We start from the raw sequence: 14,563 nt of genomic DNA, 5'->3' as shown, positions 1-14,563 counted from the left end.
CAGAAAATAGAGCACAGTAAGTAGTTCCTGACGAAGAACCAGCATTGAGTCATTGACTACACGTTGTAGTAAGTAGCAGTTGAAGCCTAAGATTGATGAATGCACGTACGATATTAACCATCTGGGAAGGAAGGACAGGCTGTGGTAAACCTTTCAGGATTGTTTGCTATAAGAAAGTGTGTTTCAAAAGCAATGCAACAAGAATCAGAGTGGCGCAGCGGAAGCGTGGTGGGCCCATAACCCACAGGTCCCAGGATCGAAACCTGGCTCTGATACATTTTTTGTTTTTTAACGTGCGTGCGTACTTTGAGATTCGTGCCAGTCTGGTCTGGTTTGGGTACAGATGCATCAGAAGGACACGCTCCGGCAAAACCCAGAACCCTAGTTAGCCAGCCTCCCTTCCGCCCTCGCGCTCCCATGGCCATGGAGTCGGCTGCCTCCAGCCCCCGCGCCGCTCTCGCTACCCCCGGCGCCTCCAGGAAGCGGCGGCGGAGCCAGTCGCCGCCGCCCGCGGGAGAGGGCCGGAGCGAGCCCGCGCTCGCCAGGCCCCGCTTCGGGGAGAACCTCGACCTCGTCCTCTCCCTCCAGGGCAAGGAGCTCTCCCTCCAAAGGTCACACCCGCTTGCTGCCCCTACTTGCAATTTGACGCAGCTTTGCTCTTCTAATGCGCCTCTCCGAGTAGGATTGAACCAATTGTTCTGTAATTCGCATGCTTCTAGTCTGGATTTTGTTTTTTGCAAGTGCTTGTTTACTGCTTTAAGTAACTACATGGGGAAATTTATCGGATTCAGCTCAGCTAGCGTCTTTCGAAATTTATTTTTCGCCGTGCTTGAGTTGTGTCCTCCTTCATATGGAATTGATTATGCTAGCACTTTGTATGTTCACTGTTTTGATCATTGTTGTTGACTTGGGGTAACATACACTCTATTATGGCAGATTATAGTTTCTGTAATTGTTTTCCGGGTTTTGAAAAGCACCAAGTCAGAGGAAAGTACACTTTTTTAGTATTGCACTATATGTCTGACCCCAACTTCCCAATAAGATCTGTGTGGTTGTTGTTTCGAAATTCTATTGCATAATATTTCAGTACGTCTTACTCGGTGACAGAGCATGTTTGTTTGGTCGTGTCCGGATGAATCTCGCCATGCTCTGCCCGTTTCTACTCTTATAACAGTTGTATGTTTAATCACGCAGAAAGATTGAACTAGCCTTCAATTTCGTAACGGCGGAGTCGAATCGGCCAAGCCATGGCCATAGGGCGGACAGCATTAAGCTACTGCGCATGGTGTCATTTATTGGAAACTGGGTGCAGTCTATCCTAATTCTGCCTGAGAGTAGCAGGAGAGTTTCTGAGCCTTTTGATCCCGTGCTGGATTATAGATGCTGGGTCATTTTGAGATTCTGTGTTGAGAAGAAGCCGTCACTTTCGATCTCTCTGAACCTACTTAAACCGCTTGGTCGTGTTGCAAAGGATGGTCTGAGCAGAGTTCTACTCGGCGCTTCATTTGATGGCTGTGAATCCTCTTTGCTCTTCGGACGAGTTTTGGACTGCACATCCTTTCTTTTCTCCTCCAATACGAGAGCTTTCTTCAATGCAGGCGTGGATTTGTGGACCTCTTGTGTCATTGAGGCTATTCATCTTGTCCAGAAGGTTTCGCCTAATGAGAAGAGTGGCTGTGCTGTTCTTCAGGATCTTGGAAATTGCTTGCTCGAGCAATTTTCAAGTTTTCTAAGGTTCCATGCAAATCCTAAGAACCTTTTCCGTCCTTTTGTTGACAAGATTCTTGACCCACTGTTGGAATTGTTGGTTTTACTTAATTCACAAGCAAATTCTATCCAACAGAAGCAGGCAGGCACCACATTGAAGATTGCTGAAGAAATTCTGTCAAACGGACTGTTTCATCCACAACATCTTAGTGGATATTTTGGCCTCAAGAATCTAAATAAAGCACCTATCGCTAAGGATGTCAGGGGAAGCTACCATAGACATCTATTTGAGCGTTTCAAAGGAATAAAAGCAGAAAGCAAGGCTGTACTGCTTGCTGGGTTTGGTTACTTGTTTCAATTGTTCGTTAGCAGGGCTAGAAACCAAAGTACATCTTTAGCACCGAGGGGAGCATCCTTCAGAAACCCGCAAAAAAGTAGCGATGCCTCCGAAGAAACCCAGCATCATGGAGAGTCCATTTTTGAAGTGTTCATGCAGTTTATGGAACCTTTGGTGTCGGAATGTAAATCATATTCACAAAAGGACTTCTCTGATTTGGGAGTTACGAAGCTGGTAGAAGTTCATTGCATGCTCAAGTCTATCAATGAGATATTGAGAACAGTTACTGAAGAGAAAATTTATGTTCCTACAGAGGACACACCAGAAGGATCTTATTTGCAGTTCTTGCAAGACATTTACAGGGTCTTAATCTTAATGGCTGAAAAACTGTATGACTTCTGGGTGTCAGCCGTGCATTTAGAAGATACAAATATCAAGAAGATGTTGCCTTTAATGTTTGTGGAGATTGTTGTTGCGGTTGGTCGTTTTGTAGAAATAGAATACAAGGTTCTGGGGGGTGACCTTGCAAAATTATGGTCAATGCTTTTTGCTTTGGCTGCTATCAATGCATCTTCCAAGGGCATCAAACCCTGTTTCCTGCTAACCTCAAAGATTTCAAGCCTTTCATCCCAAGTGATTCACACATTTAGTGAGCTTCGTCAGGTTAGTTATGTACTTCTGTGATTATTTTCAGCAACTGGCTCTAAAAAGTGTTGTTTATATTTTTTCTTATTGTTTTTGCATATGCTTCTTACATTCTGTTATTATGTTCTTCCATTGCCTATGCCAATGTTTACACGGATGGTTATTTTGCAACTATATCTTCCATTGCCTATGCCAATGATTTCTATCCTTTGGTTAATCATGTAGGTTGCACACTCCATTTGTATGCTCTGCAATACTGTGAGGACATTCAGATCTGTTGCTGGTCCAGACGTAGTACCGAGACCGTTTTCTGTGGCTTCTTTATCTTCTCATAAATGTTTGGAATCACTGGCAACGTTGTTGAGCTCTCAAACATTGAGGGATGCTATATGTACTTCAATAAACTCAATGCCAGAAGGACAGTCTAGTCGGTGCATAGAGGAGCTGACAGTAGATCTTACAGATACCTTGAAATGGATGAATACTTGCAGCGAGGATGTTGATTTGGAATCACAGGGAGAGTCCCTCTCGATCTCCAGGAAGTCAGTTTTTTATCAGAAAGCTGAACTTCTTGGAAGGCACTTATGTGAACTATACACAAGCGTGCTTGACTCAATTACCGTGACCTCTTCAAATACTGCACTGGTTGCAAGATCTGTTGAAAGGCTGGTCAACGCAATCCGGCCCAAATTAAGTCAGTTGGTGAGAAATGATTCAGTTAGTGCAAGCGAGTTCATTTGCTCAGTTGTAGGAAACAATCTATCTAAGAAACAATGTGCCAAATGGCAGAAGATTCCAAGTTTGTCCTGGATGTTTGTCTTCTTCTTCCGCATATATACATCATGTAGAAGTCTGTATCGGCAATCTGTTGGTCTCATGCCTCCAGATTTAGCAATAGAAGCAACAGAATTAGTGGGGAATTCATTCACTGTATGCTGTGGAAAGGAATGGACTAATGCTTCCAATGTTATCGCGGAAGGGTACTTTGCTTGGATTGTTGAAAGTTCAGGCTCCTTATTGGATGTTATCGAAACTTTATCTCAATCCATTCCAAAAAACCATTCTGGTTTTGCTATGCTTGTTTACGTCCTTCATATGATGGCTTTGCAAAGACTCAATGATCTTAACAGGCAGATTAATGCGTTTGATTATTTGCTTGAAGATAACACACAGCAGTTTGATACGGAGGATAGAGGAAACACTGCAGTATTCAAGGAGTCCTGCTGTCTAGAGGCTGCTCGACTAACCAACTTTATGATGAACTATGTGGGACTATTATCTTCAGGAGAAAATGGTCATTTTCAGTGTTATGAGATTAGTTCTTCCTGGGATCTGAGTATATGCTCTTTAGATGAAGGTTCTTTCCATATAGCAACTTGGCGGCTTCTGTGTGAAAACATTGATATTTGGAGTCCGCATGCATCTAAGAAAGACTTAAAGAGCTTCTTTTCTAATCTGATGAAGTTCTCTTTTGTTCAAAAGAGGTCATGTAAAGATGAGGAGAATAGTGGCAATCAGTGTTCACATAGAGAAATAACTTTGCATACTATTTCAGTGGAGCTCCTTTGTGATACTATCATTTATGACCGAAAGGTTTGCATCATCCTAGCTTTCCATCCAAAGAAATATTGTTATTCAACAATTTACAGTGCATGTTCTGCTTTCATGATGATGTGTTTGTTCCGCAGTTCAAAGTTTTGGTAAGTTCTTCCGTTTGCTCTTTCATACTCACTTGGCCTCATTTGGGACATATGTACTACTTTGTAGGTCCTATTGAAGAATTTGGCATCAAGTTTTTGCCATGCTCTGAAGAAATCAGTATCTTCTTTTGTCACTCGAGCTGATGAAGATGCATTTCTGGATATCTCGCCTGATTTGATGGAGATATTAGATAAACTGAATAACAAGAAGTTGGTTGGTGGTACATATCCCGATGAAGATGGGGTAGATAAACACCGGATCTGTGAGAATTTACTTAACTTCTTGAGCACAGTTCCTGGATTTCATTCGAACTCCAAGTCATTCTTGCGGCTTATAACTCATATTCTCCATCTCGAAAGGCAAGTGAACATTTTATATATTTCTCCATTTGTTTGTACTAATGATGATGTCTACGCTTTCTGTCATTGCACTAATGTTAGCATCTGAATCTTTATATACTCCCCACCCTCTCTCCATGGGCTCTTGAACAGCAAGGCACTTTTGACCCAGGAAATTGGTCACAGTTGTACTTGCCCCAAGACATATTTTTCTACTCTGTGCTCATTAATTCTACTTATGCTTGGCCTTAGATAATTGATTAATTGGAAGGGTAGGAGTAGGAGTGCCAAATCTCTGAGCACAGAAGGTCCATTATTTTTATGGATCTTGAAGTCCTTGATAGTTTAACTTTCACGTGACCACAAAAAACAAATCAATATAGTTGCTGATCTGTACAACTTAAGAATTTTTCACATTATTGTCATTGGTTATAGTGGTTTTTTGACATTTTGATCCAACAAATCAATATTGTAGCTTCGTTATGTTCCTTATTGCTCCACCAAGAGCAGGACCATAGTAGCAGGGTATAGGGCTCTATGCAACGTCTAGAGAAGAAGCAAAGCATCCGCAGTAGCTATCACACTAATTTATAGCATGCATCTGTCAGAAGAAGGCCACTAGTATAAAGACAACATGGATTTGATAACATGTTTTACAGACTGAAATTTTGGCATATCTGCAATCAATACATATGAGCCATAAATCAACGAAACATCTGAAATAAAAGAATAACAATAGACTAATAGAAACCATTTTTCAAATGTTTGACCAACCTGTTGATTTATAAGGAGGATTAGTAGCGTATATGATGTGCTTTGTTCTAAACCATTATCGTGTGCAGACTATCAAGATGATGTCTGACCCACGGGAAATAGGAAAAAATGTGGAGCTTCTACCTCGAAATTACCCTAACATAACTCTTCTGACCAATGTCCACCTCTTTTAGCGAACTTGTAATACCGCTGAACAACATCTAGAGCTTCTAACGAATATTGAGGGAAAATTAACAGAACATGACCAGTAGATTAATGTCAGAAGACTATCAGTACACAGAACTTTTATCTGGGATAATTTAAATGCTGACACATAAATCTGGAAGTATTCCTGCAGATTTCACAAAGGCCAAACTGATTGCGCAAATTAAAACTGACGGTTGAACTACTTACAGGGTTTTTTTGTATATAGTGGAAATGCTTTATAAATTGATAGCTAACTGCTGAAAAAATTGACATGTGAATGACATTTCCATAAAATTGCAGCTTTTTACAGATCAAGATTAAAGACAAATATTTTAGCATGTAAATTATAAAGTTCATACGTGCACAGTAGAGGAGCTATATTATGTGTTTTACTCCCTGGTTCAAAGGTAATAGATGTTTTAAGAAACTTTAGGTCATCACTGGTCACTGTCGCACATGCCTAAGTCACAACCTTTTCGTTAGAAAAAATGTGTTATGTTTTTTCATATTTTTTTATTATGCCATGCCAATTAAACCCAAAATTCCAACAGTAAGGACTCTTTACGCTTTAATGTTTTCCTAAAAATAGGGACTCTTTATACTTTAATGTATTTCGAGGCAGCAAATACAATCTAAACCTCCTGTCATGACCAAAACATATTAAGGTAAATATGCCGAACCACTGGAACAAATCCCAAAGTTTCGGTCAAGAGAAGAAAATTATAACGCTGGGTCCATTATTGCCACATTGCCAAGTTATATATAGGAATACTAACTGAAGCAACAAGGAGATTAATATGCAAAAATTTGACCTGTCAGCATTGCTTTGTTATCTATAGCAAACCAGCACAGCGCAATGCAATATTTCTTTTCAAAATATCGTTCTTAAATTGTCTGCTCATCTATAGGAGCCAATAGAAATGTTTAACTGACTATTTTGTTAGGTATGGTTGCTATCATGAGAATCTCTTAACACCTTGCAGATCGTAGCTATCTTACTCAGACATGGACATTTCACAGTCCAGAAATAATAAAAAATCTTCCTCATATATCTGGAAAAATACATGCAGTTCTTTAGTAAACCAAACAAGAACCAGTTGGTCATTCCTTTGCTGGGATCAAATAGCAACGGACATAGCCAACTTCAATATGTCATGTGCACGATGTAATGATGTATGTACCGGTCCATCTGCTCATGTTGGTGCCTGGAAACAAATCTTTAACTCAAGAGAATAATTGACTATAAGGTAATGAGATGCTCACTGCTCTATCTTGGTGCTCCCATTACATCTCCTCACTCCTCTATACTCCTTCCCACCAAACTTTCTTCTGTCTCGATTGAGACCCTCTTTTCTAACTACTATCAAGAGTTCACAACGAAAGTGTTAGTATCTTCACAATACAAGCAGAATTTCAGAGTTTGTTCCAGCTATGTCAGCAATCTAAAATTGTGTGACAAAATTATAGTCCACATAATCCAGTTCTTCAGAATACGGGATCATCGTTGTAGACGTAGTCATTTGAACTGCCCTGAAGTGCACTTTGACAAATAAGATATACCCCTCCAGTCTTATTTTCCTAACTCCTACACGTGAACGAATCAATACGATGCAGCCTTGCCTGGTGCAAACATATGAGAATTGCAGTAGCTGTTGTGAGGAGGTTCGACGCTCTGACGCACCGCCTCCACTGTTTGTGAGCTCATGGCCTGTTGGTAGCAAGTGAAATAGCAACCATTTGCAGAAAATTGAAGGACCCCATCTTCTCATCTATAACTATAGCACGCATGCCAAATTGCGAGTTCTTTTTACCCCAAGTTAGTTAATTCAAGATATAAGGGAGTAAATATTACACGTTCAGACTTAAGAAATTTGAGACAAAATGATTGCATGAACCTAGCATACCAAATATAATACAAATAGTAGTGAGTGAACATTAAATCTTTAAGAACTTTTGAACTATCTGAGCTCAATCTACTGCAGTTCTAACAGTGAACTTATATTAGTTCAGAATTGAATTTCGGGCTACAATGCAAAACAATGAAAATATTTTTCGGGATTCAAGTTTTCTTTTTTCAATTTCTTCTACGATTAAAATGAACTATACATATATCTTGGTTTTTTCCAATTACTTATCTTCTTGGTGGACTGTATTTATGGTAGCCTTTAATCTGAAGAACCAAATATCCATCGCAAATCAACATTAAACTGTGAGAATCCTGTAAATGCGTTCAAATCAAACATCATGAGATGTAGTCTATGATAACATTCCGCAAGAGCCATCACAAGCAATCTAGTTCATAAGTCTGTCAAAAGGAAATAGATTGTGGGAGTGTGAGAACAGAAAACCAATACAAGCCAAGCTTGGCTGACACTTGAACTGCCAACATCATAACAAGGTAAATAACAACCTGCACGGTTGAGGCTAATCTCATTCACCGCCTGAACCAGGCACATAAGGTCCAGATTCAGAACAAGCAAGAAAAACATTGTGGTGGCGGTTCCGTCAGACAGCCACACAAACAATAGTGAGGATGCTGTGGGAGGGTGGTCGACGGAGGCACTTGGGCACGTGTGCTGGAGGCTGTCGCGTGGGCGAGCTACGGGGGAGGGTAGGAGGCCCCGCTTGAGCATGTCGATGGCACGTGGTCGGGGGCGAACCTGGGAGGGAGGGATGGAGGGCGTTTCAGCTCCGTTGTGGGGTGAGGTGATCCGCGGAGCTCACTGAAGCAGGGCGTAGAGTGCATTTCTTCTGTTAAAAAAAGGAAGGAGCAAGGATGCAGGAGAAACGGGGCAATCATGGAGTAATAAGCGGAGGCAGTCTTGGAGGTGGATTGGCAGGGGATGAGAGGATCCAGAGCTTGTGGGCATCGGCTTGCTGAGGGATGTGTGCATCGCCTGATTTTCAGGAGGGGAGAACAAACGAATCTTGACCGTTTGATGAATGCATATGGACAGTTAAGATCTAATTTTCCTGCCAACTTCGTGCTTTTATCAGTAGTGGAGAAATATTTAATGACTTAAGATAAACTTTTCAGACAACATGTGAACGGTGAACTATGTGCCACCTAGTTAATGCTACAACCTTCTTGGGCAATCTGCGTTATCAACCTTGAAACCCTTAATTTTGAGGAAAGCACATGCTAGCATGCACATTTCTTATATGAAATGTAACACTCTGTTTATCCTGCTGACGAATTCCTCAATTTCTTTACTTGCAGACTTCTGCTATTGGCATTGCTAAGGCGTTATGAATTATGTAATCCCATTGAGCTAATTCGTCTGTTTATATGTTGCCGAAGAGCAACGCAAAATCTCGTTTCAAAATTTGGCAAAGAATACCCAGATTCAAAGCAATACTCAGCATTTTCCAAACTTATTGGCAACTCGGACTCTCTGATTTGGCTTTTGAGGTCTGTTCAGGAGATTATTCATTTATCACATAAAATATTTGAAGAGCACACCGATGAGAAGAAAAATACCTTATTCTCCTTGGTAGATAAGACTTCAGAAATATTTTCTACACTAGCGAACATGAATTCTAAATTTTGCTTGTTGGGTCCCAAGAAACGAATTGAATGTTCCCTGGAGCATAGTGCTAGTGAAATCGACACTTCTGAACATGATGCCCAGACATTTGATACACTGGAAAGTTCAGCTTTGGAATACGTCAAAATTATGGCTGAACAGTTGGAGAAGACTGCAACTGGCATACCTGTAACTGTAAAGGATCGCAATTGTGTTATCAAATTAGAAAACTGTTATGACAATGTGTGCTGGGATACATTATTATGCACTATGTCTTGCATAAGTGGGTTCTTGTGGGGTGTTGTTTCAGCAGTTGAAAGCACAATCAAAGACTATCCAGTAGCAAGCTCAGAGGAAAGAAAAGTGATGCATCAGTATGCCTCCAATTTCAGCAGATTTATTGCTAAATTTGAGACATTTATAGATATTTGTCTGCATGTATTGTTTATGGAGAACAAGGATTGTGGGTCTGTTGATTTGATCTCTACTCGTCTTCCACAAGAGCTGGATTGTGAGAATGGTTTTCTGAATATTGATGCAGTCATGGATGGATGGACTATGCATCAGTTAAAATTACAGTCAGATGGCCCATCCAGTATTCCAAGTGAAAGTCATAATTTTGGTCTGTTCACTATACAATGTATGAAAAGATCTCTTTTGGAAAATCTGTTGAATGGTGAAGGTCCATTCATAGCATTTACATTGAAGGAGCTCTACACTGTATCTGCTGCTATTGTTAAGTTGAAGGGCCTCCTATCCTTTCCCCGTGATGTTTGCAGGCAGGAATGCAATCCCTCTCAACAGATGTCATTGGATCCAATGGTTGGGACAGCTTACATCGCTCTACAGAAAATTGCAGACATGTCTAATTGGCCAGATATGTTTTCTCTTGTATGGATTGATGGGATATTAAGATATCTTGAAGTTTTAGGAACATTGCCTGAACACAAGCTGTCAAAAGAACTGTATGCTCAGATAGTAAATGCACATGTAAGGGCTATTGGAAAATGCATTGTACTTCAAGGAAAGGGTGCATCTCTACCTACCCATGAAATTGGAACAAGCACGAAAGAACTTAACTTACAGAATACATCTGATTCTGTAGTTACTAAATATATCATGGATAGGCAGAATAGGTTAAATTCACTGAAATCAAGACTTAGACTATCAATGAGAAAATTTGTTAATGTTGCATCAAATATGCATTTAAGTGCAACTATACAAGTCATTGAAAGAGCATTGGTCGGAGTGAATCAATATAGCCACTCAATATATGAAGTGAAGACTGGAGCGTCTAATGGTGGGATAGTTTCTTCTGATGTTGCTGCTGGAATTGACTGCCTTTATCTTCTTCTTGAAACTGTACCAGGTTAGCAGCCAAAAATTCTGTTGGATACTGTCTTATATATGATTATCTTTCCTCCGATGAAAGGTGACATCATTCTCCAAAGAAACCAGTAATGTACTAAATCTTTAACATCATTATATGCATGTGAACTAGTGGTTCAACATACCTCACAATAGCATTAAATTTAGGATTTTATTGCTTACTAATGGTTAATATACAGTCCAGTGTTTACTACTGAATACATCAAGTAATAAACGCCAAGTAGTTATTCGATGATTACAAATTTGGATCAGTCATAGGTAGCTCTGTACATAACGAAAATCTCTTAAATAAATATGTATTATGCTATTTTGGAGGAGTGCTCAATCCACCCTTTCCATATTTTATCCTCTTTTAGTACACCGTAGTTTCTTAATGCTTAGAATCCATGAATTGCCTTAAATGACCAGGTTTTGCCATGGAATGTTTATAACACATCATTACCGGAACATATTGTTGCTATTTTGGACCTTTTGATCTGAATATTTACCAAGTAGTGTACGGGGTGGTTCGTGTACCTTGGTGGTACTGGGTGTGTGAAAGATAATGGTTTCGAAACCCCCATATATGCCAGAAAATGTCCAGAACCATGTATTCTCAAAATATAAAGTATACTGTATAAAGGTGTGGAGTTTGTATATTTGTCAGCGTCATCTCAACTGCAATACCTTTATGGCTGTATATCAGTATTTCATGGTTTACATCTTGTTTCATGGCAGGAAACAAGTCGTTTGGACTGATTTTTTTCTCATTATGCAGGGAACAAGCGTGTTTTTAAGAGAACCGTCCCTGGCCTAGTTGGTGCTTTATTCAACATTGTTTTACACCTTCAGAGTCCACTCGTTTTCTATACAGAGAAGCTGCCATCTCTTTATCCTGACTTTCATCCAGATGCTGGAGCCATTGTTCTAATGTGTGTTGAGGTTATCACAGCATTTGTGGGGAGGCATACTTTTCAAATTGATGCATGCCATGTGTCCCAGTGCCTGCATCTTCCCGTGACACTTTTTAAGGGCTTCAAACATCTTGCTGGTCAGACTTTATCCCATTCATCAGAAAAGTCTGGTGGCCAAACTGTAGGACAACCTCTAGATACTGAAGAATATATATTTGACAGACAGTTTTCCATTGACATGTATGCTGCATGTTGCAAATTGTTATGCACTGTTCTTCGGCACCAACAACGGTAAATATTTTGGCTCTTTATTTATTTATTTATTTCTTGTGACTTCATGTTTCTTAAGTTAAGCACTTATATTGTCATTTTTAACTTCAATCTAGTGAGGTTGGACGATGTGTGGCTGTCCTGGAAGACTCAGTAAACATACTTCTGAGTTGCTTAGAGTCTGCCGATCCCAAGATGGTTAGGATGGCAGGACACTTTTCTTGGAACAAGGAGGAGGCACTAAAATGTGCTTCCTTTTTTAGAAGGATCTATGAAGAGGTCAGTGGTGCTTATATATTCTACAGTACTATTTGAAATGATATATCTTGCTATGATAGTATGCCATGTCCAGACTGGGATGTGTTCCCTGCTGGATCTAGTTCACATTTGTACTGGGATTATCCACCGCCCGAGATTTTTGGTATCCTTAACTGCAATATCCTTCTAAATGCAAGCTTTATAATTATGAACTCTGCAACACAGGATTTTGCATTTTGGCTTTCACATGAAATAAAAAAAAAAATGACACGCAAAGAAATGCCATGTCGTTTTCCTCGTATATTTTGTATGCGAACAAATCAGATGTACTAATTATCCTTTTGTGTGGACAATATAGATGCGTCAGCAAAGGGAAATTCTAGGAAAGCACTCAATCCACTTTCTTGCTGGTTATATCTCCATGTTTTCTGGACAGGGTCCATTTCAGACAGGCATAACTAGGTATGTTATACCTTATTGGAGATCTTCTGCTTATCTTTTGTGTCGGCAATCTCACCCTTTGTAAATGACAGAGAAATTGACGAGGCATTGCGACCTGGGGTTTATTCTCTAATTGATATTTGCGAGGAAAGTGATTTTCAACAGCTTCACACATATCTGGGTGGTGCGTGATCTCTACCAGTTCTATTCATGAACAATTGTTACTTCTATAAATACTTTCTGATGCCCAAAATAATTCTTTCATTTTTTGCCTTACAGAGGGCCCATGCCGAACCACTCTTGCTAATTTGGTGAATGACTATAAACTGCACTTCCAGTATCAGGGCAAAATCTAGTCCAACTTGCAAATATTTTTTGAACACTCCTGCTTAGGCCAGATATAGAATCTGTTGTGTCATCTTCTGCATGATCCTGGGCTCAAAGTGGACTAGTGTATAGATGAATGCTTATGCACCGAAACATTGGAACAACCAATGAGACTATGGTTAGTTTTTCAGTCTACATTTTATAAAATTAGATTTAAACACTAGACTGGTTCTGATGTCTGTTTAATCATTTTGCAGATCTGATGCTCACATCAGCCTGCTGGTATATGTGATGTAGTAAAACCAAATTGTTTGCAGTGAATCCCAATAATTGAACTCAGTAATGTCAAGCAAATGTTGGCATTCATATTTTGGGGTATGTCTTAACACACTTGTCCTAGAGTAAACTAGTATAATATTCAGGCCATACTCTGTATCAGTTGAAATTTCATTTTCACTAAAGTTGTTAACAGTGTAAAGGCGATTTTGTGGTGGCTATGATCCAGTAAGTTGGGTGCCAGGGTGCCTGACCCAACTTTTTTTTCTTTTGTAATTAACTTATCAAAAATTATAAAAGAAATCTCGGATGTAGTTGTGTGCAAAATATGTGGGCGTATCTATATATGCTGCGAAAGAAAATGTAAGCATATAGGATATCAGAACCATGGCAAGCATATAGACTATACCACATATACGTGCATGAAGTTTTTATTTTCCTTCTCGAAATTTGAAAACCTACACTCGCTGAAAATCTGTGTCCATCTATAGTTTGCACCATACTTTATTTGATCAGGGATAGGATTTGAGTGGCAGAAACGTTGACCAATGTCTCAAACACTTGGCAATATTTATCACAGTGATAAAATTTTCTGTTGCTATTTATCTCTAGAACACCAAGTCACCAACACAAGCTGTTTGCTGTGTTTGTGCTGTGTGGCCTGCCATCTCTACGCTACAGCCGCGACCACGGGCATTGTGGCCACACTGCATCCATGCCCACTTAATTGCTGTCGGTCATTTTCGGTGGCTAACAGGTAATAGGGGGGAATGGGGATAAAATAAAGTGGATTTCGTTAATATTAGTTTTATAGTTTCTCATCCATGCCGCTTTAGGACCACTATTTCCGTATCAGGGCTAGGTGGGTGCAAGTGTATGATGCAGTTGATCAGCGTAGAGAGGTACCAAAACCCCAGAATCCCACCAGGTCACTCAATGATCATGCCACTCAGTTGACTTGCATTTGCCAAGGGTATTACCGTCTCTACATTTTTATTTTAGGGGCTTGAGATGGATAGCCAACCACATGCTGAGATAAGAGTCGTGGTCACCGTCAGTTGACGGGCACGGGAGATAGAGAATATCTGAGGTGATAGGAGGGGAGAGAAGAGATAAGGGAACCACCATGGAAGGTGTGATGTGCTACACATGGTGGGTCATGGAATTAGGTGGATGCGGCAACAAGATAGCCGAGCCCCAAAGCTAACAAGCGCGCACGCACGCACGCACACCACTATCATTGGATAAAAAGTCTTTCGCTAGGCCACAGGGCTGAATCAGATTCCCACGATCGTGTGTTATCCATTCATCGATCTGCCCATGACTGGACACTTGCAATCTCATCCACATCTGTGTATGCAGTATGCGCCACGCCCACTGCACCTCAGGTTTTTTGGCCAACTTCTCACAGTTGTTTCTTGTCCCAGCATGGCCCTCATCGTCCATTTTCTGATGTGTAGCCAATGCTGGAAACGTGCATAAACAGTTTGAATT

At 40.3% G+C, this 14,563-nt stretch overlaps 1 protein-coding gene and 1 non-coding gene across 2 annotated transcripts; both read left to right on the top strand.

Annotated features, from left to right (window-relative positions):
• The first annotated feature begins 203 nt into the window (after positions 1-203).
• Positions 204-275, top strand: TRNAM-CAU. The gene has a single exon. It is a non-coding gene; the product is annotated as a tRNA-Met (tRNA).
• A 251-nt stretch (positions 276-526) lies between these two features.
• Positions 527-13,381, top strand: LOC124701702. Its single transcript, XM_047233796.1, has 11 exons — positions 527-611; positions 1,195-2,707; positions 2,915-4,282; positions 4,457-4,749; positions 8,909-10,584; positions 11,362-11,788; positions 11,884-12,046; positions 12,384-12,487; positions 12,559-12,650; positions 12,746-12,971; positions 13,051-13,381. The coding sequence occupies exons 2-10, from the start codon at positions 1,283-1,285 to the stop codon at positions 12,820-12,822; spliced, it is 5,625 nt and encodes a 1,874-aa protein (XP_047089752.1). The 5' UTR covers positions 527-611; positions 1,195-1,282; the 3' UTR covers positions 12,823-12,971; positions 13,051-13,381.
• Positions 13,382-14,563: the final 1,182 nt, after the last annotated feature.

Source organism: Lolium rigidum, chromosome 3, assembly GCF_022539505.1.
Source record: "Lolium rigidum isolate FL_2022 chromosome 3, APGP_CSIRO_Lrig_0.1, whole genome shotgun sequence".
Lineage (NCBI taxonomy): Eukaryota > Viridiplantae > Streptophyta > Magnoliopsida > Poales > Poaceae > Lolium > Lolium rigidum.
Note: the sequence above shows the minus strand (reverse complement) of the source record. Positions and strands in the feature narration are given on the sequence as shown.